At 55.8% G+C, this 27,664-nt stretch overlaps 1 protein-coding gene across 7 annotated transcripts in view; it reads right to left on the bottom strand.

Moving 5' to 3' along the window:
• The window catches only part of STIM1 (stromal interaction molecule 1), a 96,995-nt gene that overhangs the window by 26,260 nt on the left and 43,071 nt on the right, over positions 1-27,664 (bottom strand). For all 7 annotated transcript variants that reach the window (XM_082048623.1, XM_082048618.1, XM_082048620.1 and 4 more), the window contains exons 3-6: positions 22,393-22,507; positions 18,273-18,384; positions 16,543-16,658; positions 5,291-5,468 (exon numbers count right to left, since the gene is read on the bottom strand). In XM_082048623.1, coding sequence (XP_081904749.1) covers positions 5,291-5,468; positions 16,543-16,658; positions 18,273-18,384; positions 22,393-22,507 — 521 coding nt within the window. The remainder of the gene's footprint in view (positions 1-5,290; positions 5,469-16,542; positions 16,659-18,272; positions 18,385-22,392; positions 22,508-27,664) is intronic.

Raw genomic sequence — 27,664 nt, 5'->3', positions numbered from 1 at the left:
TACCCGGATCCAGCACAGTTTTTGGGCCGTGTGAGCACAAGTTTGGCTGTTACATCTTTCCTGGCACTCTGGAGTCACTGTTGCTCTCCCCATTTTCTTTAGGTCGACATACGGCTCGTGGCGATGCCGCACGGGTCTAAAACCTCTTTACAGGAAGCACTCGGGGGTGTCATAAGCGACGATATCCTAAAGGAAATCTTGGTGGCCTAAAGTAAGCCCCGAATTAATCAGAATTTTCAGTGTTTCCACAAAAATTAAGACCTTTGCCCTGTGCATCAAGGCTTGAGCTCTCCCATACGAGGCCTGAAGAAGCCCAAAAAAAGGGGGTAAGATCTGCCCCCTCTATTTCATTTATTAAATACTCAGTACTTGTTTTCTTCGTTTGCCGAAGCACACCAGGATTACCTTTATTAAGCCCCAAATTCATTGGAATTTTCCGTGTTTCTACAAAAATCAAGACCTTTGCCTTTAAGGAATGAAGGGGAAGATGCGCCCCAGCGGGTACCAACACCCCGACGCGACGTCTCCCCGTTCCGCTCCAAAAGTGCTCAAACAGGCTTATCCTTGCTGGGAAGGGATAACTTTTCCTCAATTCAGGATGAAATTGTTGGGAATTCCGCCTGGCAATAACAATTAAACAGGTTCACATGAAAAATTGGGCATTTTCTTTGAAACGATGGCAACGATCAAACCCTGGACCCAACTTCTGCAGAACGTGGTAGATCCATCTCTGCACAGCTTCAAGTCCAGATGTGCTGGGGTTCCAGGACACGGATTTCAGCACCTGGACTGAACATGATGAAGTGTCGTGGCTGTTGGGAACCAGGTGCTTCTGTCCAACTGTCCTGCATTGGCAACACCAGCTTCTCTTCCAAACGCTCCGTTCTGGCCGTCACCAGCCGGGCCGCGCTGGCCGCGCACCGGCTCGCTCCTTGGCAACGGCTCGCTCGCCATCACAGAATGGAATCACAGCATGGACTGGGTTGGAAAAGCCCTCAGAGATCATCGAGTCCAACCCTTGGTCCAACTCCAGCCCATTGACTAGATCATGGCACTAAGTGCCATGGCCAATCTCAGTTTAAAAACCTCCAGGACGGCGAGTCCAGCACCTCCCTGGGCAGCCATTCCAATGCCTGACCACTCTCTCTGCAAATTGCTTTCTAATACCCAGCCTAAATTTAAGTTTAAGCCCCCTTGTCCTATTGCTGATGCCTGGAGAAGAGCCCAATCCCCACCTGGCTAGAACTGCCCTTCAGGTAGTTCTAGAGAGTGCTGAGCTCAGCTCTAAGCCTCCTCTTCTCCAGACTAAACAAGCCCAGCTCCCTCAGCCTCTCCCCATAGGGCTTGTGCTCAAGTCCCTTCCCCAGTCTTGTTTGGATCCAGGACAGGACACCATTGGCCTTCTTGGCCACCTGGGCACACTGGTGGCTCATGTTGAGCTTCCTGTCCATTAGTCCCCCAGGTCCCTTTCTGCCTGACTGCTCTGTCTCATTTTCAGCCTCTCGGTACACACTTGAGGATTTGCTAGTTAGGAAACAGTAAAAAAACTCTGCTTGAATCATGTTATTAGTTTGTGTTTAGCACTTAGACCCCCATGTGTTCACTCTCCTTGTCTCACACTCATCCACGTGGTTTTTAGGTCGGTGTTTACAGCTCTCTGGAGAAACCCCGGCTCTTTATTTCCCGGTTTCCAGAGGCTCTTGCCAGGACATTCCAAGTGGTGGGACAAACCCACGCTCCCTGCCCTGCGTATCATTCCATACTAGGCCCGACGAGCCCCAAACTGCCAAATATCTCTGTTTAAAGGAGAAATTCCCCTCCACTGAGCCGCAGAGCGGGAAGGAATTGATCCAGAAGATAATTCTCAAGGGCACGCTCATATTGTGTTATCAGTTTTCTCCTGAGAGCAGAGCCTGTATTTTCCGACGTTGGTTACAGATGAAGCCCCGTTTTGCCTGCACGTTCCCGTTCACACCCGGTGACTCGGCCACTCTGGTTCCACATCCACTGAGCTCCACGAGGCAACAAAGTCCCTTAGAGCTGCACTGACCCGTGAAGCTCCCAGATGGGTCCGGGTTAGGAGCAGATCTTCAATACAACCTGCAGATCACCAATACAACCTGCAGATCTTCAACTGCAGATCCTCAATACAACCAGCAGATCATCAATACAACGTGCAGATCCTCAATACAACCTGCAGATCCTCAATACAAGCAGCAGATCCTCAATACAACCTGCAGATCATCAATACAACCAGCAGATCTTCAATACAACCTGCAGATCTTCACTACAACCTGCAGATCTTCACTACAAGCAGCAGATCCTCAATACAAGCAGCAGATCCTCAATACAACCTGCAGATCATCAATACAACCAGCAGATCTTCAATACAACTGCAGATCATCAATACAAGCAGCAGATCATCAATACAACCTGCAGATCATCAATACAACCAGCAGATCCTCAATACAACCTGCAGATCTTCAATACAACCTGCAGATCCTCAATACAACCTGCAGATCCTCAATACAACCTGCAGATCATCAATACAACCTGCAGATCTTCAATACAACCTGCAGATCATCAGTATAACCTGCAGATCATCAATACAACCTGCAGATCGTCCATACAACCAGCAGATCATCCATACAACCAGCAGATCATCAATACAACCTGCAGATCATCAGTATAACCTGCAGATCATCAATACAACCAGCAGATCTTCAATACAACCTGCAGATCCTCAATACAACTTGCAGATTCTCAATACAACCTGCAGATCATCAGTATAACCAGTAGATCTTCCATACAACCAGCAGATCTTCAATATAACCAACGGATCGTCCATACAATGAGCAGATTGTCCATACAACCAGCAGATCTTCAATACAAGCAGTAGATCTTCAATACAACCAGGAGATTTTCAATACAGCCAGTAGATTGTGAATAAAACCAGCTGATCATCAATCACCAGGAGGATGTATCAAGACATTTTCCTCTTGATGGGTCATTTAATGGACTGGAAAGGGTCACCGTTGGAGGACGTTCTCAAAGGTGTTCTGAAGATGAACAAAAATGGCTTTTCATATCAATCTGCCCCTCTCTGCTCCTCAAGAGCGTATCAGCTGTTCACCAACCGGCAGCCGGGAGGCAACGGGAAGGGCACCATGTTCCTCCCAAGGGCTGCTCAGCGCCGGCTTCGACGGGCCAGGCCCGGAGGTCACTGCCAGCCCAGAGGAGTCACAGAACCACAGGGTGTCCTGAGCTGGAGGGACCCGCAGATCATGGAGTCCAACGTCTGTCCCCACACAGGACACCCCACAGGTCACCCCGTGTGTCTGAGGACGGTGTCCAGTCTCTTGTTGAACACTGTCAGGTGGGGCCGTGACACCTCCCCGGGGAGCCTGTTCAGTGTCCAGCACCTCTGGGGAAGAACCTTTTCCTCATGTCCCCCTGGCACATCTCCTGCCGCTCCCGGGGCTCCAGCAGAACGAGTCCATGGGAAGGGCTGTTGGGAGCTCTGGCCGTGTCTCCGGTGGCCGAGGAGCAGGGCTGGGCCTCGCTGGGGCGCAGGGATGCAGCAGCGAGGGCGCATTCACTCCTCTGGAGGAGAATGAGATCAAACCTCAGCCAAGAGGCCCCACGAGCGCCAGGAATTCACCTCCCGGTCCCAGAGCTCCAGCTCAGCGTCCTCCGCAGAGGACACGCTGCTCCGGGTTAAGACCAGAGCTTAGTACACGGGGTTTTGTGTTTCTCCCCACCTGGCTTTGGAGCATTCGTGGAACGTCACAGACACATCCACTTGTTTACGTGGCTCTGCCCTCGGCAGCACAGCCCAAGGTCATTTCCCCAGCCGGCGTCGGGACCTCTGGTGTCACCTGCTCCTCGGTGACACCGGCAGAGGCTCCCGGACACTGCGGAGGAACCCCCGTGTCCTTCTGGCTGTAGAACAAAACCCAACCATTTTCTTTGGGGTATTTCCAGCCTGTAACGTGAAATTCCCCAAAGCTCTGTGAAAGCAGCTGTGGCCCGGAGCCGGCCAGAGGGGAAACGCGATTACCTCCATCCCTATGCCAACGAGAAAGCAGGTCACATACCGCACCGCTGCCAGGGCGCGCGCCCATTTGGCACCGTCGCCCCGGGACTCTCACAAGCGTTCGGGCTCCGCACAGACACCCACCGAGGCTTTCGAGCAACACTCGAGTCCCCGAGGGCAGGAAACCAGCCGCGGCCTCGCGGGCACGTCCTGTGACCCCCACGGCACAAACCTCGGCGCAGATCGGCGTCCTCGGGATGCCGGCGCTGGCACAAGTCACCGGTCACCACCCCAGAGCAGTGACACCCGTACCCAGGCCTGGGCTCCGCTGTTGGAAAAGCCACGGGGATGCGGCAAAATTAAGGTTTAGCCCCTAAAATTGCGCTTAAAACTGATGAAAAATAGTCACAGTCCACGACTGCCGCGCTCTGCTATTTGCTACATCTCCCCTTAAAAACTCTTCTTGCCAAAAACCCCGCTGGGGTTGTGACCAGCGGCCTCAAGCGCTCTTTGCTCTCCCCAGTGACTCTTGCGCGGCTCGTTCGCTGCGCTGGAACCATCACAAACCGTTCTGCGAGCAGAGGTCGCGTTCCCGAGCCGCAGGATTCCGCCCAAGTTCAACGGCTCACAGGGAATTACTCCTACGCCGGTGGTTTTGTTCCTCCCAGGATTTCGGGGCAGCAGGGGCCGTCACACGCGGCTCGGAGCTCGAGCGGGCTGTGATTCCTCTGGTGCTTTGCACTGTCTCAACGTGCTTTTTCCCCATCAAACCCAGAGGGGAATGACCTGATCAGCCTGGACGACAAATGCTGCGCAAGCTGGGTCGCCTCGTTCCTTCAGAGCCTCTTCCTCCCATCGGGGCACCAGATTTTTGTCACTCCGGGAGGTCGGGATCCCAATACACTTTCAGTGTGAGAAACCACTGGCCGTCTCACTGCTCCGATATAAGTACATGTGGTAAATCAATAGGAAGCACCTATAGGAACAAGCCAACGCGCTCGGAAGGAGGAGCGAGTGCAGGAGGAGCAATTCCAGTGCTTGTGCTCAGCGGGATGTTTTGCTGCTCGAGGCAGCGAAGCTCTGACGCCAACAGCAGCTCCTGAACAGAGCCAGGACCTCCCCAAAACGCAGAAACTCTATTTTAGAGCCAGCAACGACAACCAGAGCAGAACTGGGCAAAGGAAACTCTTCCCCGAAGGGTAAACGAAGGGGAACGTTGTGGAACGAGCGAGGCTGGCTGGGAAGCGAACGCACCTCTCCTGCAGGTCGTGCAGCGACTGCTCGGCGCGGTGCAGCCCCTCCAGGTCCTTCATCATCTTCTTCATGTGCTCCTTGGAGTAGCGGTTCTGGATGTAGGCGAACCAGCAGCCGCCCACGCCGATGACGATGGACACCACCAGCATGAAGTCCTTCAGGTGGTTGTGCCGCGTCACTGCAAGAGAGGAGACGGCGCTGAGCGGGGACACGGGGACCCGGCCAGGGGGGCAGAGGGGACCAGAGACAGCGCTGAGCGGGGACATGGGGACCAAAGGGGACCAGAGACAGCGCTGAGCAGGGACATGGGGACCAAAGGGGACCAGAGACACCGCTGAGCGGGGACATGGGGACCAAAGGGGACCAGAGACACCGCTGAGCGGGGACATGGGGACCAAAGGGGACCAGAGACACCGCTGAGCAGGGACATGGGGACCAAAGGGGACCAGAGACACCGCTGAGCGGGGACACAGGGACCTGGCCATGGGGGCAGAGGGGAGCAGAGACAGCGCTGAGTGGGGACACAGGGACCAAAGGGGACCAGAGACAACGCTGAGTGGGGACATGGGGACCAAAGGGGACCAGAGACAGCGCTGAGTGGGGACAAGGGGACCCGGCCAGGGGGGCAGAGGGGACCAGAGACAGCGCTGAGTGGAGACACGGGGACCAAAGGGGACCAGAGACAGCGCTGAGCGGGGACATGGGGACCAAAGGGGACCAGAGACAGCACTGAGCAGGGACATGGGGACCAAAGGGGACCAGAGACAGCGCTGAGCGGGGACATGGGGACCAAAGGGGACCAGAGACAGCACTGAGTGGGGACAATGGGACCTGGCCAGGGGGGCAGAGGGGACCAGAGACAGCGCTGAGCGGGGACAAGGGGACCCGGCCAGGGGGGCAGAGGGGACCAGAGACAGCGCGGAGTGGAGACACGGGGACCAAAGGGGACCAGAGACAGCGCTGAGCGGGGACAAGGGGACCCAGCCAGGGTGGGCAGAGGGGACCAGAGACAGCGCTGAGTGGGGAGATGGGGACCCGGCCAGGAAGGGACGTGGGGGGCAGAGGTGGCCTGGGGGTCACAAAGGGCTGCATTGATGGTTAAGGGAGGAAGAACAAAAAGGAGGCTTGATGATGTTTACCCAGTTTGAAAGGGGAAGAAAGACACGAAAAAGCAAAAAGAAGGAGGAGGAAGAAAGGAAAAAGGAGGAAGAAATGGAAAAGGAGGAAAAAAGAAAAAGGGAAAGAAGAGAAAGAAGAAGAATGAAGAAGAAAGGAAAAAGGAAAAAGGAAAAAAGGAGAAAGGAGAAGAAAGAAGAAGGAAGAAGAAAAAAGGAAAATCCACCCCAAACAAATAAATAAACTTAGAGATAAATAATTAAAAAGCAAACGAAATTCCACATCCACAGACACACTCAGGCTGCACCACGTGCCCTGGGAGCCCCCGGAGCCCGGCAGAGCTGCTGAGCAGGTAACACAGGACACGGAGCCAAGAGTCACCGTCACCAACACGGGGTGACCAGGGACCGGGCAGGTCCAGCACTGCACGGATCCACTGTGGAACTGCCCAGGGACAGCGTAGGGGAAAGGGAGCTGGGGTCCTGGGGACAGCAGGGTGACCATGAGCCAGCACTGGGCCCTTGTGGCCAGGAAGCCAATGGGACCTGGGGTGGGTTAGAAGGGGGTGGTCAGTAGGTCAGAGAGGTTCTCCTGCCCCTCTGCTCTGCCCTGGGGAGACCACACCTGGAATCTTGTGTCCAGTTGTGGCCCCTCAGTTCCAGCAGGACAGGGAACTGCTGGAGAGAGTCCAGCGCAGCCACCAAGATGCTGCAGGGAGTGGAGCATCTCCCGTGGGAGGAAAGGCTGAGGGAGCTGGGGCTCTGGAGCTGGACAAGAGGAGACTGAGGGGGGACTCGTTCATGGGGATCAAGATGGAAAGGGGGAGTGTCAGGAGGATGGAGCCAGGCTCTTCTGGTGACAACCAGGGACAGGACAAGGGGCAATGGGTGCAAACTGGAACACAGGAGGTTCCACTTAAATATGAGAAGCAACTTGTTGGGGTGAGGGTGGCAGAGCCTGGCCCAGGCTGCCCAGGGGGTTGTGGAGTCTCCTTCTGTGCAGACATTCCAACCCGCCTGGACACCTTCCTGTGTAACCTCATCTGGGTGTTCCTGCTCCATGGGGGGATTGACCTGGATGAGCTTTCCAGGGCCCTTCAACCCCTGGCATCCTGTGACTCCCCTGTGGGGCCAGAGGGACAAGTCCTGTCTCTGAAGCTGCAGCAGATGCTCAAGCACCACCTGCCTGTATCCTCACGAACACGCCGTGTGATCATCGCCTGCGGCAGCGCAGAATAGCTCCATCATTCTTGGAGAACATTCACCCGTGAGTTCAACGCTAAAGATCTAAACAAGATTAATACGGGCCCCGCTTCCCATCCCGGGCGGATTATCACAACATCCTCTTCCCGGCGAGCAGCCCCTGGCCCGTTGCTGCCGATACACGAATCCAAATCCCTTTATTTGGCGTTTCGAGAGGACTGCTGGCTTGTTCAGACGGTTTATTGTGCTCCGACAGCTTTTCTGTGTCACGACTGCTGCTCCCGCTGTGTCCCCAATGCATAGAGCCCTTTGCTACAGCAAAGGTGACCCCAGGAATTCAAGTGTTCACTGCTGGGAAGAAATGTCTCGTAATAAAGGCTGAATCACAGAATCCCAGAGTGTCAGGGGTTGAAGGGCCCTGGAAAGCTCATCCAGTGCAATCCCCCATGGAGCAGGAACACCCCGTGTTCTGCGCTTCGGGAAGGTCCATCCATGGGTTAAACTAAAGGAGGGAGGCTCATCGGACATGAGGACAAACTGTTGCCCTGGGGGTGGGGGGAGCCTGGCCCAGGTTGGCCAGAGAGGTGCTGGGTGATTCTGAACAGGAGGGGGACAAGGACAAGAGAAGAAGTTCAGCTCTTGCATTTTGTACCAAACTTCACCAAAAAAAAATCCGGTGTTTGCCACAAGCTAACAATTATTCTTCCACAAATGTAGCTCTGTAGCTATTAGGTTACTCAAAACGAGCAGCATGAAGCACGTTGCTACCCAGGACGTGGTGTTTCACGAAGCCCCTTTCACACACGCCGTGTTCCACCGCACACGCTGCCACCCCGCACACCGAACACCCCACACCGACCCCCCGAGGGCCGAAACCGCTCCCGGAGCCGCCCGCAGCTCGGGAAAGGAGCGAGCGTGCTTTCAGAGCAGCTGAAAGGGCGTTTCAGTGGAAACCTTGGAGGGTCAGAGGCAGGGGATGTGTGGGGTGAGGTGTTCACTCAAGTGTCAAACAGCGTGCAGGGATGAGTGTGCAGGGATGAGTGTGAAAGGATTAGCATCCAAGGACAAGAGTGCAAGGACGAGTGCACAAAGACAAGTGTGCAAGGATGAGAGTGCAAGGGCAGGAGTGCAAGGATGAGTGCGCAAGGACGAGTGTGCAAGGATTAGAGTGCAAGGACAAGTGTGCAAGGATGAGAGTGCAAGGACGAGAGTGCAAGGATGAGAGTGCGCAAAGACAAGTGTGCAAGGACGAGGGTGCAAGGACGAGGGTGCAAGGACGAGGGTGCAAGGACGAGGGTGCAAGGACAGGAGTGCACAAAGATGAGTGCGCAAGGACGAGTGTGCAAGGACGAGTGTGCAAGGACGAGAGTGCGCAAAGACAAGTGTGCAAGGATGAGCGTGCAAGGACAGGAGTGCAAGGATGAGAGTGCAAGGACAAGTGTGCAAGGATGAGCGTGCAAGGACAGGAGTGCAAGGATGAGAGCACAAGGACGAGTGTGCAAGGATGAGAGTGCAAGGACAGGCGTGCAAGGGCAGGCATCACCAGTGCCCCAGCCGCTCCACGGTACCGCTGACACAACCACGGGCTGTGACACGTCCCCCGGGCTCAACCGGCGCCTCGTGTTTCCTTCCCGGAGCCAACACACCCGGCAGAACGTGCTCAGAGCCGGTTCCTGCGTGGGCCGCACGGTACGGAGACGCAGGGCCGCGAGCGCCGCTCCCACGCCTGAGCGGGTCCCTGTGCCGCCTGTTCCAGCCCGGCACAGCCAGCCCCAAACTCTCCTCCCAACACCATGGGCAGGACCAGGGAACAAGCGCCAGGAGCAGAGGAAACGGCCTCACGTTGCGCCAGGGGAGGCTGAGGTTGGATTTAGGAACAATTTCTCCCCCAAAGGGCTGTGGGGCATTGGAACAGGCTGCCCAGGGCAGTGCTGGAGTCACCATCCTGGAGGGCTGGGCAGTTCTTAGTGACATGGGTTAGTGCTGGATTTAGGTTACGCTTGGACTTGAGTCTGAGCCCTAAATACAGGCCTTGCTAAAATAACACTCAGTTTAAACCGACTCCAGCCCTACACGAGCAGCTCAGAGAGAACAAGTCGGTTTGTCTGGCTCTAAATAATTAGGGCATTAGAAGCTCAAACGGATCCCGTATCGCCAAGGCAACGCGAGATGATCCTCCTGCTCTCCGTTCCCTGCTGCTGCACGACCCGCTGCGCCGGAGCCGGGTGTGAGCTCGGGGATTCCGGAGCGCAGGTTTTACGCCCCAGCTCGGGTTTATTGCTCAGCTTAGCGCTGTTTAACCCACCGTCCAGCTCAGCACAGCCCGACCTGTAAACTCAGCCCTTGGCACCTCACACTGGGAAAGCTGCGGGAAAAAGCAACGGACACCAAGGAAAAGCCATTTCTATACCTATTTTCCTTCTATTTTTAGGGGAAAGAAGGAAGAAGGGACGTAATCCAGACCTGACGTCGGGTCCGCAGCGCTGCTGCTGTTCTGTTTAAAGAAGGTAAAAAGCTGTAGAATAGTAAAACTCAACAGCAGCCTCAGGTGGCGCGAGCGAAATGGTCCAACCGAGAGACACAAATTGAAAGCTGCAGTTCTTAAAATGCTTCATGAAGTTTTACTTGGGGAACAGAGTCAGGATGGGTTAAGATGCTGCAGGGAGTGGAGCATCTCCCGTGGGAGGAAAGGCTGAGGGAGCTGGGGCTCTGGAGCTGGACAAGAGGACACTGAGGGGGGACTCATTCCTGGGGATCAATATGGAAAGGGGGAGTGTCAGGAGGATGGAGCCAGGCTCTTCTGGTGACAACCAGTGACAGGACAAGGGGCAATGGGTGCAAACTGGAACACAGGAGGTTCCACTTGAATTTCACAGTATCACAGTATGTTTGGGATTGGAAGGGGCCTCAAAGGCTCATCCAGTGCAACCCCCCCATGGAGCAGGAACACCCAGCTGAGGTTACACAGGAAGGTGTCCAGGCGGGTTGGAATGTCTGCACAGAAGGAGACTCCACAACCCCCTGGGCAGCCTGTTCCAGGCTCTGACACCCTCACCCCCAACAAGTTTCTTCTCAAATTTAAGTGGAACCTCTTGTGTTCCAGCTTGATCCCATTACCCCTTGTCCTATCATTGTTTGCCACCCAGAAGAGCCTGGCTCCATCCCCCTTTATCTATTTATAAACATTAATAAGGTCACCCCTCAGTCTCCTCTTCTCCAAACTAAAGAGCCCCAGCTCCCTCAGCCTTTCCTCACACGGGAGATGCTCCACTCCCTGCAGCATCTTGGTGGCTGCGCTGGACTCTCTCCAGCAGTTCCCTGTCCTGCTGGAACTGAGGGGCCACAACTGGACACAAGATTCCAGGTGTGGTCTCCCCAGGGCAGAGCAGAGGGGCAGGAGAACCTCTCTGACCTACTGACCACCCCCTTCTAACCCACCCCAGGTCCCATTGGCTTCCTGGCCACAAGGGCCCAGTGCTGGCTCGTGGTCATATTTGAGAATTTGAGAAGAAACTTATTCGCGGTGAGGGTGGCAGAGCCTGGCCCAGGCTGCCCAGGGGGGTTGTGGAGTCTCCTTCTCTGCAGACATTCCAACCCGCCTGGACACCTTCCTGTGTAACCTCAGCTGGGTGTTCCTGCTCCATGGGGGGATTGCACTGGATGAGCTTTCCAGGCCCTTCAACCCCTGACATTCTGGGGTTCTGTGAGCAGCAGTTTTACAGCATCATTGCTCAAATAAAATACTCGGTAGGTTCTATACCAGCTGTTCACACACACGTTTTGACATCAGAAACCACACACGTGGGGTGACACCAAAACTCTCCATTCCTAAAGCACCCCAAGGCAGCTGAGCCAGCACATCTCCCTGGCGCTGCTGTGATCTCTATTGGCTTCCTCACGCTCTCCTGCTTTCCCAGTGGAACCACGAGCGAATCACGTAAAGCCATTTGATAAAGTGCTGAATTCACCCCGCAGGAGCTGTCGGGTCCCCCGTTGTCCCCTCCCTGCATTGGCGGGTTCAGAGCTATCGCTCCTCAAGGAAAACCAAACCTACCGCTTATTGACCACGTGCTGCTGAAGAAAACAATATGGAAATGATATGATAACACTAACGATATGAAAATGATACGGTAACGTTAACAATATGAAAACGCTAACGATACGATAACACTAACAATGTGAAAACGCTAACGATCCAATAGCGCTAACAGAGTCTATTAACGGGACGGAGCTGCCTTTCCCTCTGTAATCCAAACACCATCCAGTTAGCTGTAAATATTTAAAGTGGATGGCAAAGCTCGCAGCGATAAATTCATCTGGTGTTTGGTTAAGACATTCTATTGCTTTAAACAAATAGTGATTCAACTGACCTCAAGGTACTTGTCAGACAGGCTGCTGATGTACCAAAGGGAGACAGGGCGGCGGTGCCGGGAGCGAATAACTGATGGGTTTTGGGAGCGTTTCCGGAGCCACGTCGGAGTCTGCGCCGCACAAACCCGGGAAACACCACAGCTCAGTCTCCTGTTCACCAAAAGCACCGCTTACCCGCTCTGGGCAGCCTGGGCCAGGCTCCGGCACCTCCCAGCACACAAGGTTCTGCTCATGTTCAGATGGAGCCTCCTGTGTTTCAGTCTGTGCCCGTTGCCCCTCACCCTGGCGTTGGGCACCACTGAACAGAGTCTGGTCCATCCTGACACCCACCCTGACATATTGATCATTGATCACATCCCTCTCAGCTTCTCTTCTCCAGCTCAGAGCCCCAGCTCTCTCAGTGTCTCCTCACACAAAGATGCTCCAGACCCCTCAGCATCTTCGTGTCCCTCCTGGACTCTCCAGTGACTCCTTGTCCTTACACTGGGAGCCCAGCACTGGAAAAGAAATGGCTGTAGGAGCGGCTGTGGGGTCTCTGATGTGATCAGAGCCGCTCGGGCAGGAGCTGGAGCCGGGGCAGCTCCGGACACCCTCTGAGCCGCGCTGTTCATGTGCTGCTGGGATGCCACCATTAGCAGTTTTAATTGACGCCTGTGTTGTCCCTTGCTCTGGGGGTGACTCCTCGTCCTTCTTGAACTGGGAAGCCCAGAACTGGGCCCAGTTCTGTGCGTGGGGCCTCACAGGGATGGGAGGATGAACCTCCCATTTTAACGCTTTTATACCTGTAGTGAATAGGAAACAGCTTCAAGAGAGAAGAAGAACCCTTAAGAGACAAGGGTTACCCCCGGTGCGCACGGCAGGGCAGGAGCTCAGCCGAGCATCGGAACCAGAGCGGGTCTGACACCACTGATCCACAGCTGGGCCGGCGGCCGAGCAGCTCCCGGCGCCGGCACCGCCTGCTGGGAACCACCGTCCCACCAGCCGTTCCTTAAGGAAACAGCTTTAGACAAACAACTTGGCACCCTGCGACTGGGGACGATCCCATTCGGTTCACCACAGAACAGCAAACTGCCTGCTGGACGTTCACCCCTCACACCGGGGGGCTGGAGCCTGGAAACTTGGGGTAACTTCTCCCCCAGAAATGAACTGGCAATGGAATTGCCTTCACGGAATCACAGAATCACAGAATGGACTGGGTTGGAAAAGCCCTCAGAGATCATCCAGTCCAACCCTTGGTCCAACTCCAGCCCATTGACCAGATCATGGCACTAAGTGCCATGGCCAATCTCAGTTTAAAACCCTCCAGGTGAGTCCAGCACCTCCCTGGGCAGCCATTCCAATCCTGACCACTCTCTCTGCACAGAATTGCTTTCTCATCTCCAGCCTCAATTTAAGTTTAAGCCCCCTTGTCCTATTGCTGATGCCTGGAGAAGAGCCCAATCCCCACCTGGCTGGAACTGCCCTTCAGGTAGTTCTAGAGAGTGCTGAGCTCAGCTCTAAGCCTCCTCTTCTCCAGACTGAACAAGCCCAGCTCCCTCAGCCTCTCCCCATAGGGCTTGTGCTCAAGTCCCTTCCCCAGTCTTGTTGCTCTTCTCTGGACCCGCTCCAGCACTTCAATCTCTTTCCTGAGCTGAGGGGCCCAGAACTGAACACAATACTCCAGGTGTGGCCTCCCCAATGCAGAGCACAGGGGAAGGATCACTGCCCTTGTCCTGCTGACCACGCTGGTTTGGATACAGGACAGGACACCATTGGCCTTCTTGGCCACCTGGGCACACTGGTGGCTCCTGTTGAGCTTCCTGTCCATTAGTCCCCCAGGTCCCTTTCTGCCTGGCTGCTCTCCAGCCACTCTGTGCCCAGCCTGGAGCGCTGCAGGGGGTTGTTGTGGCCAAAGTGCAGCACCCGGCACTTGCCCTTGTTGAACTTCATCCCATCGGAATGGGCCCATTTTTCCAGTCTCTCCAGATCCTCTGCAGAGCCCTCCTGCCTCCAGCAGCTCCACACTCCCTCCCAACTTGGTGTCATCAGCAAATTTGCTGATGATGGTCTCAATCCCCTCATCTAAATCATCAATGAAGATGTTAAACAGGACTGGACCCAGCACTGACCCCCGGGGACACCACTAGTGACCGGCCGCCAGCTGGATGCGGCCCCATAGGGCAGGGGAAAGCCCAAAAACCTGTATTTCTGCGTTAGATCCGTGTCGTGGGTGTGCTTAAAAACACACGTAAAGCAGAGGCAGCGGTTCGTGGATGGCGTGAAGTCCTGCTGTCCGCAGCCAAGCCGTGGGAGGCCACACTCTGCACCCCGACTATGGCGTTTGCACCCTGGGACCAAAACGCATTCACTGCAAACCTGCCAAAGGTGGGATGGAGACGAGTAAAAGGGAAAGAGGAGCAGGGGGCGAGGGCTCAAACCGTGTACAGGCCACGCAGGTGGCCTGAAAACTCCCTCTCGTCTGCGCGGCGCCGAGCAGGAGCGGGACCTGATGGGGCGGGTTCTGTTCACGGCCCGTGAGAAAGACGTGAGTAAGAGAGACACGAGGAACTGTAACGAGACGTCAGACAGAGCCAGGCGGAACCAACGCGCAAGAGCAGCCCGAGATAACATCAGGGCTTTGAGACGGCGCCCGCAGACGCTGTGATCAAAGGGACCCGGATCCTCCCGAACGCCTGCGAGCCGGAGTTGTGCTTCCCGGGTGGAGCCGGGTGAGCTGCAGCCTGACTCACACACAACCCCGGGGCCACAGGGATCCCCCAGGTCACCCTGACATGGCCCCGGGTCCCCAGGGATCCCCCCAGGTCACCCTGACATGGCCCCAGGTCCCCAGGGATCCCCCCAGGTCACCCTGACATGGCCCCGGGTCCCCAGGGATCCCCCCAGGTCACCCTGACATGGCCCCAGGTCCCCAGGGATCCCCCCAGGTCACCCTGACATGGCCCTGGGTCCCTGGCACAGCCCCAGGTCCCCAGGGGTCCCCAGGGACTCCCAGGTCCCACTGACACAGCCGCGGGTCCCCACTGACACAGCCTCAGGTCCCTGACAGAGCCCCAGGTCCCCAGGGGTCCCCAGGTTCCTGACACAGCCCCAGGGCCACAGGGACACCCAGGTCCCACTGACACGGCCCCAGGGCCCCACTGACACAGCCCCAGGGCCCCCGGGATCCCCAGGTCCCCCAACCAAGCCACTGAAGCAGCTGCAGACTCCGCCATGTGCTCAGGCAGGAGGACAGACAGACAGCGTCACCCTACGGACACTGAGACCCCAGCAGGACAGATGGAAGGTGTCACCCTATGGACACTGAGACTCCAGCGGGACAGACGGACAGTGTCACCTTATGGACACTGAGACCCCAGCAGGGCAGATGGACAGTGTCACCCTACGGAGACTGAGATCCTAGGAGGACAGACGGACGGTGTCACCTTATGGACACTGAGACCCCAGCAAGACAGATGGACAGTGTCACCCTATGGACATTGAGACCCCAGCAGGACAGACGGACAGCATCACCCTATGGACACTGAGACCCCAGCGGGACAGACGGGCAGTGTCACCCTACGGACACTGAGACCCCAGCAGGACAGATGGACAGTGTCACCCTACGGACACTGAGACCCCAGCAGGACAGATGGACAGTGTCACCTTATGGACACTGAGACCCCAGCAAGATATACTGAAGGTGTCACCCTACGGACACTGAGACCCCAACAGGACAGACGGACAGTGTCAACCTATGACACTGAGACCCCAGCAAGACAGATGGAAGGTGTCACCCTACGGACACTGAGACCTCAGCGGGACAGACTGACAGTGTCACCCTATGACACTGAGATCCCAGCAAGACAGATGGAAGGTGTCACCTTACGGACACTGAGACCCCAGCAGGACAAATGGACAGTGTCACCTTATGGACACTGAGACCTCAGCGGGACAGACAGACGGTGTCACCTTATGGACACTGAGACCCCAGCGGGACAGACGGACGGTGTCACCCTACGGACACTGAGACCCCAGCCGAACAGACTGACAGTGTCACCCTATGACACTGAGACCCCAGCAAGACAGATGGAAGGTGTCACCTTACGGACACTGAGACCCCAGCAAGACAGATGGAAGGTGTCACCCTACGGACACTGAGATCCCAGCAGGACAGATGGACAGTGTCACCCTACGGACACTGAGATCCCAGCAGGACAGATGGACGGTGTCACCCTATGGACACTGAGACCCCAGTGGGACAGACAGGCAGTATTACCCTAGGGACACTGAGACGCCAACAGGACAGACGGACAGTGTTACCCTATGGACACTGAGACCCCAGCGGGACAGACGGACAGTGTCACCCTATGGACACTGAGACCCAGCCCTGCCAGGAACATCCAGAGATGCGAACGCGATGCCCATGGGGATAAATCCCAAAGGGAACCAGCTCCGGACTCAGGGGAGCGACCGCGGGGCCGACTGTGCCGGGAGAGGCCGCGCAGGGACGCCGGTTCCCCGGGGCCCGTTTGGACGCGGCCGCTCCCGGTGAACGGCCAAAGGAGCCGCGACGGTGGCACTTACGGAGGGGAGGCCCGAACAGCACCGTGTCCAGAGCCTTCAGCTGCAGCTTCTGCCGGTGGCTCCGGTCCGTCATCTTCAGAACGCTGCCCATCATGGTGGCGTTGTTCACCGCCAGCCTGCAAAACACAGCGGTACATGAATAAAACGGTGTGGTCATATCCACGTGGATTCATAACTGACCCAACACGGAGGGGAAACGCAACGAGCGGGACCGGAGCGCTGCCTGCTCGAGCTACCAGGGCAAAGGAGGTACAGGACACCTCGGGAGCTCAGCTGCGGCGCCTTTGGCTTTATTGGAGAGAGACAGAAAACCCAAGGCCAGGCCTGTTCATTAATCCTGCCTGAAAACGACCTAATGGAGTAAATCTGGATAGTGAGTCCGAGCCCTAAATACAGGCCTTGCTAAAATAAAACCCGGTTTAAACCGACTCAAGCCCTACACAAACAGCTCACAGAGAACAAGTCGGTTTGTCTGGATCTAAATAAGTAGGGCATTAGAAGCTCAAACAGATCCCGTATCGCCAAGGCAACACGAGATAATCCTCCTGCTCTCCGCTGCGCCAGAGCCGGGTGTGAGGTGGGCGGTCGAGTGTACAGAGCAAGGACAATACAACCTGGGGTGCAGCCCCTCATCTGGCCCCAGCAGATACACCCTCACTCACAGCCAATCCCTCCCTGCAGGGACCAAGGCCAAGCTGAAGCCTCCAAACATGGGTTAGACCCGGCTTAGTGCTGCCCAGGAACCGCACGCGGTGCCGAGAGCCGCCCAGAGCTGCGCTTCTGACGGGACAGAGCCTGAGGGATGGGGACGGGGCAGTGACACCCACCTGGGCATGGCGGTGACACCCACCTGGACATTGTGGTGACACCCACCTGGACATGGCGGGGCGGTGACACCCACCTGGGCATAGGGGGTGGTGACACCCACCTGGACATGGCGGTGACACCCACCTGGGCATGGGGGGCGGTGACACCCACCTGGGCATGGCGGTGACACCCACCTGGGCATGGCAGTGACACCCACCTGGGCATGGGGGGCAGTGACACCCACCTGGGCATGGCAGTGACACCCACCTGGGCATGGCAGTGACACCCACCTGGGCATGGGGGGGCGGTGACACCCACCTGGGCATGGGGGGGCGGTGACACCCACCTGGGCATGGGGGGCAGTGACACCCACCTGGGCATGGCAGTGACACCCACCTGGGCATGGCAGTGACACCCACCTGGGCATGGGGGGGCGGTGACACCCACCTGGGCATGGGGGGGCGGTGACACCCACCTGGGCATGGCAGTAACACCCACCTGGGCATGGGGGGCGGTGACACCCACCTGGGCATGGCAGTAACACCCACCTGGGCATGGCAGTGACACCCACCTGGGCATGGGGGGCGGTGACACCCACCTGGGCATGGCAGTGACACCCACCTGGGCATGGGGGGCGGTGACACCCACCTGGGCATGGCAGTGACACCCACCTGGGCATGGCGGTGACACCCACCTGGGCATGGCGGTGACACCCACCTGGGCATGGGGGGCAGTGACACCCACCTGGGCATGGGGGGCGGTGACACCCACCTGGGCATGGGGGGCGGTGACACCCACCTGGGCATGGCAGTGACACCCACCTGGGCATGGGGGGGCAGTGACACCCACCTGGGCATGGGGGGGCAGTGACACCCACCTGGGCATGGCGGTGACACCCACCTGGGCATGGCGGTGACACCCACCTGGGCATGGCGTGGCCGCTCAGCTGCAGCTTCCTGAAGGTCTCCTCGTACTGCGGCAGCTCCACGTAGGTGATGAGCCACTGCACCACCTCGTCAACTGTCCAGTTGTACACTGCGGGACAGGCAGAGAACCAGCAGCACCTTAAGATCTTTGCCAAGCAACCAAAATCATCAAGCCAGTGACAACAGCAGAACTTCTGACACACCTCATCACCTCCAGCACAGGGAAACCTCTGCAGGTAAACACATTCCTATTGATGAGCACCCTCGGATGGTGCTGGTGGAGGTGACGCTTCACCGGCACCTTTGGCAATGGCACCAGAAGGGCCCGAACATGGGGAGGGGACACCCGAGGGCTGGCAGCACGTGAAATCACCTCGTTTGGTACCATCGGAGTGATGCTGCTGTCTCCAAACCCCCAACAAAGAGCGTTCATCCCCAGCACACACCCTGAGATCCTGAGTGTGGGGAATGTATCTGGGAACACGCTCCGAATGCCCCAGCCCCTCCTCCAGACATCAATTAAACAACAGTGCTAATCGAGAAAAGCAACTGGGTGTAACCAGCCCAGAAATGGGCCCATTCCAATGGGATGAAGTTCAACAAGGGCAAGCGGTGGGTCCTGCACTTTGGCCACAACACCCCCCTGCAGCGCTCCAGGCTGGCACAGAGTGGCTGGAGAGCAGCCAGGCAGAAAGGGACCTGGGGGACTAATGGACAGGAAGCTCAACATGAGCCACCAGTGTGCCCAGGTGGCCAAGAAGGCCAATGGTGTCCTGTCCTGTATCCAAACCAGCGTGGTCAGCAGGACAAGGGCAGTGACCCTTCCCCTGTGCTCTGCATTGGGGAGGCCACACCTGGAGTGTTGTGTTCAGTTCTGGGCCCCTCAGCTCAGGAAAGAGATTGAAGTGCTGGAGCGGGTCCAGAGAAGAGCAACAAGACTGGGGAAGGGACTGGAACACAAGCCCTATGGGGAGAGGCTGAGGGAGCTGGGCTTGTTTAGTCTGGAGAAGAGGAGGCTTAGAGCTGAGCTCAGCACTCTCTAGAACTACCTGAAGGGCAGTTCTAGCCAGGTGGGGATTGGGCTCTTCTCCCAGGCATCAGCAATAGGACAAGGGGCCATGGGCTTCAACTCTGCCAGGGGAAATTGAGGCTGGAGATGAGAAAGCAATTCTGTGCAGAGAGAGTGGTCAGGATTGGAATGGCTGCCCAGGGAGGTGCTGGACTCACTGGCCCTGGAGGTTTTTAAACTGAGATTGGCCATGGCACTTAGTGCCATGATCTGGTCAATGGGCTGGAGTTGGACCAAGGGTTGGACTGGATGATCTCTGAGGGCTTTTCCAACCCAGTCCATGCTGTGATTCTGTGAAGCGCGGGAGGAGGAGCCGCGGCGCAGCAGCCCCAGGGAACCAGGTGAATGTTTCTCCATCACCACCTCAGCTGTGGGGCTGGGGAGCGTTTTGGGCGCTGACACAAACCCCAGAGACGGAAACCCATGGGAATGAAGCTCCTGCCTCCGCCACCCGGGTTCGTGGTACCAAGGCAAAGAAAATCCTGCAAGAGACTGTTTTCATAGCACAGGGGGCTGCTCTGCTTTAACTCATCAACTTCTGGCCGTGCTCAGCGCTGGGGAGCTCTGGTGGCACTGGGTGGACGTGGGGAACAACATCTTCCCCAAAGGGCTGTGGGGCATTGGAACAGGCTGCCCAGGGCAGTGCTGGAGTCACCATCCCTGGAGGGTTGGACAGACGGACAGGAGGTTCTCAGGACATGGGGCAGGGCTATGGTTGGACTCAGTGATCTTGAGGGGCTTTTCCAACCCTAATGATTCTCTCCCTGCCGCTGCTCAGCACCTCACGCTTCTGGCCGAACATCCATCAGTCCCTTTCCAACAGCCAAGGCAGAAAAGGCCCGTTTGCCGCGGGCCCAAGGCTGTGCCGCTGCCCAGCCCGGCGCTGCGTGGTGGCTCCTTAAATGTCACCGGTGAGCTGTCCCACAAGCATGAGAAACAGCTCCCAGCGAGCTCCAGCGAGCTCAACGCCCTCGCCGGGGGGATGACGGAGCGGACAGGACGGGAGCCAAGCTGAGCGGAGGAGAGCGGGACTGGAGATGGTGTCATCCACCATGAGTCACGGATGCAGGGCGGCAAATGAAGAAACCAGCAAATCACAGGACCACAGATGGTTTGGGTTGAGGGACCTTCCCAGCTCCCCAGTTCCCCCTGCCATAGCAGGGACATCGTCACCAGCTCAGGGTGCTCAGAGCCCCGTCCAGCCTGGCCTGGGATGTCTCAGGGATGGTTCATCCACCACCTCTCTGGCCAACCTGGGCCAGGCTCTCACCACCCTCAGGGCAACAATTCCTTATATCCAGCCTCAATCTCCCTCCTTTAGTTTAACCCATCACCCCTTGTCCTGTCACAACAAACTGCCCTTGGTTGAGAAAACTCCCCACAGTTAACTCCACTGGCCACAGAGGGATTGTCCCACGAGTCCCCACAGCACCAGCTGCCCCTCCAGGCCCCGGGATGCTCTGAAGCCCCTGGTTTCTCTCTCTCTTTTTGGCCTTGCATTTGCAGAGCTCTTCATTCTGGGAGGAATCCTGGAGAAAGGGTCCCTGCTGCCACGGGCTGATCTGCTTCCACACTCACATGACATCATTAAGAGCTGGGAAGCACCAAGAGCAACAAAACCCCGCAAGGTGCCCCAGTAAGGGCGCTGGGGATCCCTGTGCAGGCGGCAGAGGCAGGAGCGGCGTGTCTGTCCTGGAGGTTCACACTGCTGCTGAGTTTACAACACAGTGTTTATCGCTTTTATGGCCCTTTCACCGGATTGTACAGTAATTTGGGTTGAAGGGACCCTCAAAGCCCATTGAGTCCAACCCCGCCATGAGCAGAATCCCAGAGTGTCAGGGGTTGAAGGGCCCTGGAAAGCTCATCCAGTGCAATCCCCCCATGGAGCAGGAACACCCAGCTGAGGTTCCACAGGAAGGTGTCCAGGCGGGTTGGAATGTCTGCAGAGAAGGAGACTCCACAACCCCCTGGGCAGCCTGGGCCAGGCTCTGCCACCCTCACCCCCAACAAGTTGCTTCTCATATTCAAGTGGAACCTCCTGTGTTCCAGTTTGCACCCATTGCCCCTTGTCCTGTCACTGGTTGTCACCAGAAGAGCCTGGCTCCATCCTCCTGACACTCCCCCTTTCCATATTGATCCCCAGGAATGAGTCCCCCCTCAGTGTCCTCTTGTCCAGCTCCAGAGCCCCAGCTCCCTCAGCCTTTCCTCACACGGGAGATGCTCCACTCCCTCCAGCATCTTGGTGGCTGCGCTGGACTCTCTCCAGCAGTTCCCTGTCCTGCTGGAACTGAGGGGCCACAACTGGACACAAGATTCCAGGTGTGGTCTCCCCAGGGCAGAGCAGAGGGGCAGGAGAACCTCTCTGACCTACTGACCACCCCCTTCTAACCCACCCCAGGTCCCATTGGCTTCCTGGCCACAAGGGCCCAGTGCTGGCTCATGGTCACCCTGCTGTCCCCAGGACCCCCAGGTCCCTTTCCCCTACGCTGCTCTCTAATATGTAATTTCCCAACTTACACTGGACCCTGGGGTTGTTCTGCCCAGATTCAAGACTCTACACTTGCCCTTGTTCTATTTCATCACATTTCTCCCCGCCCAGCTCTCCAGCCTGTCCAGGTCTCTGATGGCAGCACAGCTTCCAGTGTCACCACTCCTCCCAGCTTGGTGTCATCAGCAAACTTGCTGACAGTCACTCTATTCCCTCGTCCAAATCACTGATGAATATATTGAATAACACCGGCCCCAGCACTGCCCCTGAGGCTCTGCACTGGATACAGGATCAACTGGACTCTGCCCATTGACCACGACTCTCTGGCTTCTTCCCTTCAGCCAGTTCAGTCACCTCATCCCGCTCATCCAACCCACTCCCTCAGTTCAGCTCTGAGGATGCTGTGGGACACGGTGTCCAATGCTTCACTCAAGTCAAGGTAGATCCCGTCCACCACCCTGCCATCATCCACCCACCTCGTTATGTCCTCATAAACGTCAATGAGGTTGGTCAAGCAGGGACATCTCGAACCAACCATCTTTCTGCTTGTGTTTCCTTACCTTCCGACGTCTTCCAGGCCTTCCAGAGATCCTCCACGCTGATGAGCTTGTCCTCGCCGTGGAACGTGCTGTGCTTCACCGTCGGGTCGTGGTAATTCAGGTCCTCCCTCAAGAACTGGGAGAGTGAACAGTGGCATTAGTGTTTGATTCATCTCTTAGAGGGATGAGATTAGAAAAATCAAATCTTCCACCCGTCTTTCGCACTATGACATCCCCAGGTTGTCACGTAATCATTTCTACAGCAAAGCCCTCGTAGGGCTGAGACGCAGCACCTCTGGTCTTTATGCACTGTAATTAAAACTACATCGTCTCCCTAGTTCATAGAGTCACAGAAGGGTTTGGGTGGGAAGGGACCTTACAGATCCTCTGGTTCCAAGCCCTGCCACGAGCAGGGATATCTTCACAGCAAGCTTTCACTAAACCAAACCTCGTTAGGAACAGCAAGCTTCCATTAAACCAAACCTCGTTAGGAACAGCAAGCTTTCATTAAACCAAACCTCGTTAGGAACAGCAAGCTTCCATTAAACCAAACCTCGTTAGGAACAGCAAGCTTCCATTAAACCAAACCCTGGTTGGGACCAGCAAGCTTCCATTAAACCAAACCTCGTTAGGACCAGCAAGCTTCCATTAAACCAAACCTCGTTAGGACCAGCAAGTTTCATGAACTCCAACCCTTGCACCGTTCTTTCCCACCGGTCGCTTGCCATGTGCTGACACATCCCACCCCATCCCATCCCATCCCATCCCACCCTACCCCACCCCATTCCATCCCATTCCATCCCATCCCACCCTACCCCACCCCATTCCATCCCATTCCATCCCATCCCACCCCATCCTATCCCATCCCACCCCATCCCATCCTATCCCACCCCACCCCATCCCACCCCATCCCATCATCGGCAGCGGCTCCCGCTCCCTCCCGGCACAGCCCCCAAACCCCTGTGCCCCGGGACAGACCCCAGAGCGTCTTCAAAGCAACAAGGGACCATTTCCAAACGCGAGCGCTGCGCTAGGACCCCCCTCTGATACCATCTGACAGCCATGGAATCGCACAGGCTGTCACCTGGGAACAAGGGGACGCGGCCTGTGACCAGAAACTCCTTGTTGGGAAGAAAAGCAGAGGGGCGACGGGTACCAGTTGCTCCCGGGGAGATTCCCATGGGACACACGAGGGAAATTACAGAATCACAGAATCACAGAATCAACTGGGTTGGAAAAGACCTCAGAGATCATCGAGTCCAACCCTTGGTCCAACTCTAGTCCGTTTATTAGATCATGGCACTAAGTGCCATGTCCAATCTCAGTTTAAAAACCTCCAGGGCCGGCGAGTCCAGCACCTCCCTGGGCAGCCATTCCAATCCTGACCACTCTCTCTGCACAGAATTGCTTTCTAATCTCCAGCCTAAATTTCCCCTGGCAGAGTTGAAGCCCATGGCCCCTTGTCCTATTGCTGATGCCTGGGAGAAGAGCCCAATCCCCACCTGGCTAGAACTGCCCTTCAGGTAGTTCTAGAGAGTGCTGAGCTCAGCTCTAAGCCTCCTCTTCTCCAGACTAAACAAGCCCAGCTCCCTCAGCCTCTCCCCATAGGGCTTGTGTTCCAGTCCCTTCCCCAGTCTTGTTGCTCTTCTCTGGACCTGCTCCAGCACTTCAATCTCTTTCCTGAGCTGAGGGCCCAGAACTGAACACAACACTCCAGGTGTGGCCTCCCCAATGCAGAGCACAGGGGAAGGGTCACTGCCCTTGTCCTGCTGACCACGCTGGTTTGGGTACAGGACAGGACACCATTGGCCTTCTTGGCCACCTGGGCACACTGGTGGCTCCTGTTGAGCTTCCTGTCCATTAGTCCCCCAGGTCCCTTTCTGCCTGGCTGCTCTCCAGCCACTCTGTGCCAGCCTGGAGCGCTGCAGGGGGTTGTTGTGACCAAAGTGCAGCACCCGGCACTTGGCCTTGTTGAACTTCATCCCATTGGAATCGGCCCATTTTTCCAGTCTCTCCAGATCCTCTGCAGAGCCCTCCTGCCTTCCAGCAGCTCCACACTCCCTCCCAACTTGGTGTCAGCAGCAAATTTGCTGATGGTGGTCTCAATCCCCTCATCTAAATCGTCAATAAAGATGTTAAACAGGACTGGACCCAACACTGAACCCTGGGGACACCACTAGTGACCGGCCGCCAGCTGGATGTGGCCCCATTCACCAGCACTCTCTGGGCCCGGCCCTCCAGCCAGTTCTTAACCCAGCAGAGAGTGCACTTGTCCAAGCCATGGGCTACCAGCTTTTGCAGGAGTATATTATGGGAGACAGTGTCAAAGGCCTTGCTGAAGTCCAGATAGACCACATCCACGGCTTTCCCCTCATCCACCAGGTGGGTCACCTGATGATAAAAGGAGATCAGGTTGGTCAGACAGGACCTGCCTCTCCTAAACCCATGCTGGCTGGGTCTGATCCCTTGTCCATCCTGAAGGTGCTGTGTGATTCCATTCAGGATGATCTGCTCCATAACCCTGCCAGGCACTGAGGTCAGGCTGACAGGCCTGGAGTTGCCAGGGTCAGCTTTGCAGCCCTTTTTGTGGACTGGGGTAACATTGGCCAATTTCCAATCGTATGGGACCTCCCAGTGAGCCAGGACTGTTGGAAGATGATGGAGAGCGGCTTGGCAAGTTCTTCTGCTAGCTCCCTCATCACCCTAGGATGGATCCCGTCTGGTCCCATAGACTTGTGAGGATCCAGATGGCTCAGTAAATCACCAACTATTTCCTCCTGGCATACAAGGGCCCTATTTGGGTTCCTATCTCTGTCAACCACCTCCAGACATGAGTTGTCCTGAGGGCCACCTGTCTTACTGGTAAAAACTGAGGCAAAGTAGGTATTAAGTACCTCAGCTTTCTCCTCATCTTTGTTAACTATATTTCCCTCAGAGTCCAACAGAGAATGGAGATTTTCCTTGCCCCTCCTTTTGTTGTTAACATATTTGAAGAAGGACTTTTTATTATCCCTGACAGAATTGGCCAAATTAACTTCAAATTGCACTTTTGTTTCCCTGATTTTTTTTCTGCATGATCTAGCTATTTCCATAAATTCTTCATAAGTAGCCAGCCCTTTTTTCCACAGTCGGTAAAGTCTCTTTTTATTTCTGATTTCCTTCAGAATCTCCCTGTTTAGCCAAGCCGGTTGTCTTCCCCGCCGGCTAGCCTTTCGGCACACTGGTATAGCCTGTCTATAGCCTTTCGGCACACTGGTATAGCCTGTTCCTGTGCACTCAAAACCTCCCGCTTGAAGCATGTCCAACCCTCCTGGGCCCCCTTGTTTTTAAGCATTGTTTCCCAGGGTATGCTCTGAACTAGACTTCTGAATAGGCAAAAATCTGCCCTCTGGAAGTCCAGCGTAGAGGTTTTGTTAATGGTTCTCCCTGCATCTCTGAGTATTGAGAATTCTATTATTTCATGGTCACTATGCCCCAGGCGGCCTCCAACCACTACATCTCCCACCAGCCCTTCTCTGTTTGTAAACAGTAGGTCTAGCGGGGTCTTGCCCCTGGTAGGCTCACTTACCAGCTGATGAAGGAAATTGTCCTCTATACACTCTAGGAACTTCCTAGACTGCCTCTTCTGTGCAGTATTGAGCTCCCAGCAGATATCCGGCAGGTTAAAGTCCCCCACAAGAACAAGGGCCGTCGATTTTGAGACATCTGCCAGCTGCTTGTAGAATAATTCATCTCCTTCATCATCCTGGTTGGGCGGTCTATAACAGACACCCACGAGGATGTCAGCCTTGTTGGACTTCCCTCTGATTCTGGTCCACAGGCACGCAACCTTGTCACTGCTGACCTCAAGTTTAACAGAGTCAAGTGACTCTCTAACATACAAAGCCACCCCTCCACCTCTCCTACCCTGCCTGTCTTTTCTGAAGAGCTTGTAGCCACACATAGCAGCACTCCAGTCATGAGAGTCATCCCACCATGTTTCTGTGATGGCAATCATGTCATAGCTTTCCTGCTGCACGATGGCTTCCAGCTCCTCTTGTTTGTTGCCCATACTGCGTGCATTAGTGTACATGCATTTCAAGTGGGCTGCTGGTTTCACTCTTAATTCGGGCTTTCCATCTTTCATCTCGTCTTTGGAGAGCCCAGTTTCGATCCCTTCCCCCTTCAAACCTAGTTTAAAGCCCTCCTGATCAGCCCTGCCAACTTATGGGCTATAGTCCTCTTGCTCTCCCTAGAAGGATGAAGCCCATCTGATTTGAGGAGAGTAGGTACCATGGAGCTTGCCCCATGGTCAAAAAACCCAAAATTTTGACGGCGACACCAATCCTTAAGCCATCTGTTGATGAGATGAGCTTTTCTACTCCTCTCTCTATTTAGTTCCTCATCCATCCCAGCTAACACAGGAACTGAGGCGATTGTTCCCATTTGGAACAATCAACCATGGGAATTTTCTCCCCAGGGCAGTGGGGGGGTCCCAACATTGGACAGATTCAAGGGTCAGCTGGAGCCAGCTTGGCTAGACCGGGCTTTGCCAAGAAAGGCTGGACCGGCTGATCCCTGGGGTCCCTTCAGCCCGGATTCCATGACCCTGTGAACACAAGACGCTCCGAGCTCCCCGGGGACGGAGCAGCAAACACAGCGTGTACCAAACCGCAGCCAGCGGTGCCGCAGGGGCACAAGGGCTGCGGCGCAGAATCTGATCTATACAGCTGCTTTCATTGTCTATATACTTACATTAAAAATATAAATACACATATATTAAAAATAGCGTGCATAATGAAAATTATTTATAAATATATCTCTAAATGGCTGTATCGCTAATAAAACGATGAGCTCAGCAGTTGTGGCAGATCCAAGCGAGCGGGATCCTCTGCGGCACAGCGCAGCTCTGCTCCCGGCACGACAGGCCAGCAATCATTCACTATTTATTGATGTTAAATGGATTTTAACCCGGGTAGTGTATAATAGCACCCGGGCCTCTGGGATTCCAGGCTCGGATTTATAATATCACCAAGAATTCTACTGAAGGAACCAACTTTATATCCGCAACGGAACTCCGGGGTGAGTTCCACAGCTCCAGCACCACGGCTCCAGCACCGGCCTGGAGTGAGCAACACAACCACTGAAATGAAATCAGCTCTGTTTTAACATCAGACGGCATGAAAAATGTGAATATGAGAAGTATTTCACTTCCCGGGCTCCTCCCGAGCCCGCTGGGGACACTGCGGAGGCCGCCGCCTGGGTTTAAAGTGAAGCTTTAACCCAAACGGGGCTGCCGAGGCCTAACAAAGCT

The sequence above is a fragment of the Streptopelia decaocto genome (genome assembly GCF_964273445.1).
Source record: "Streptopelia decaocto genome assembly, chromosome: 1".
NCBI lineage: Eukaryota > Metazoa > Chordata > Aves > Columbiformes > Columbidae > Streptopelia > Streptopelia decaocto.
The sequence above is the reverse complement of the archived record's forward strand: the minus strand, read 5'-3'. Positions and strand labels throughout refer to the sequence as shown.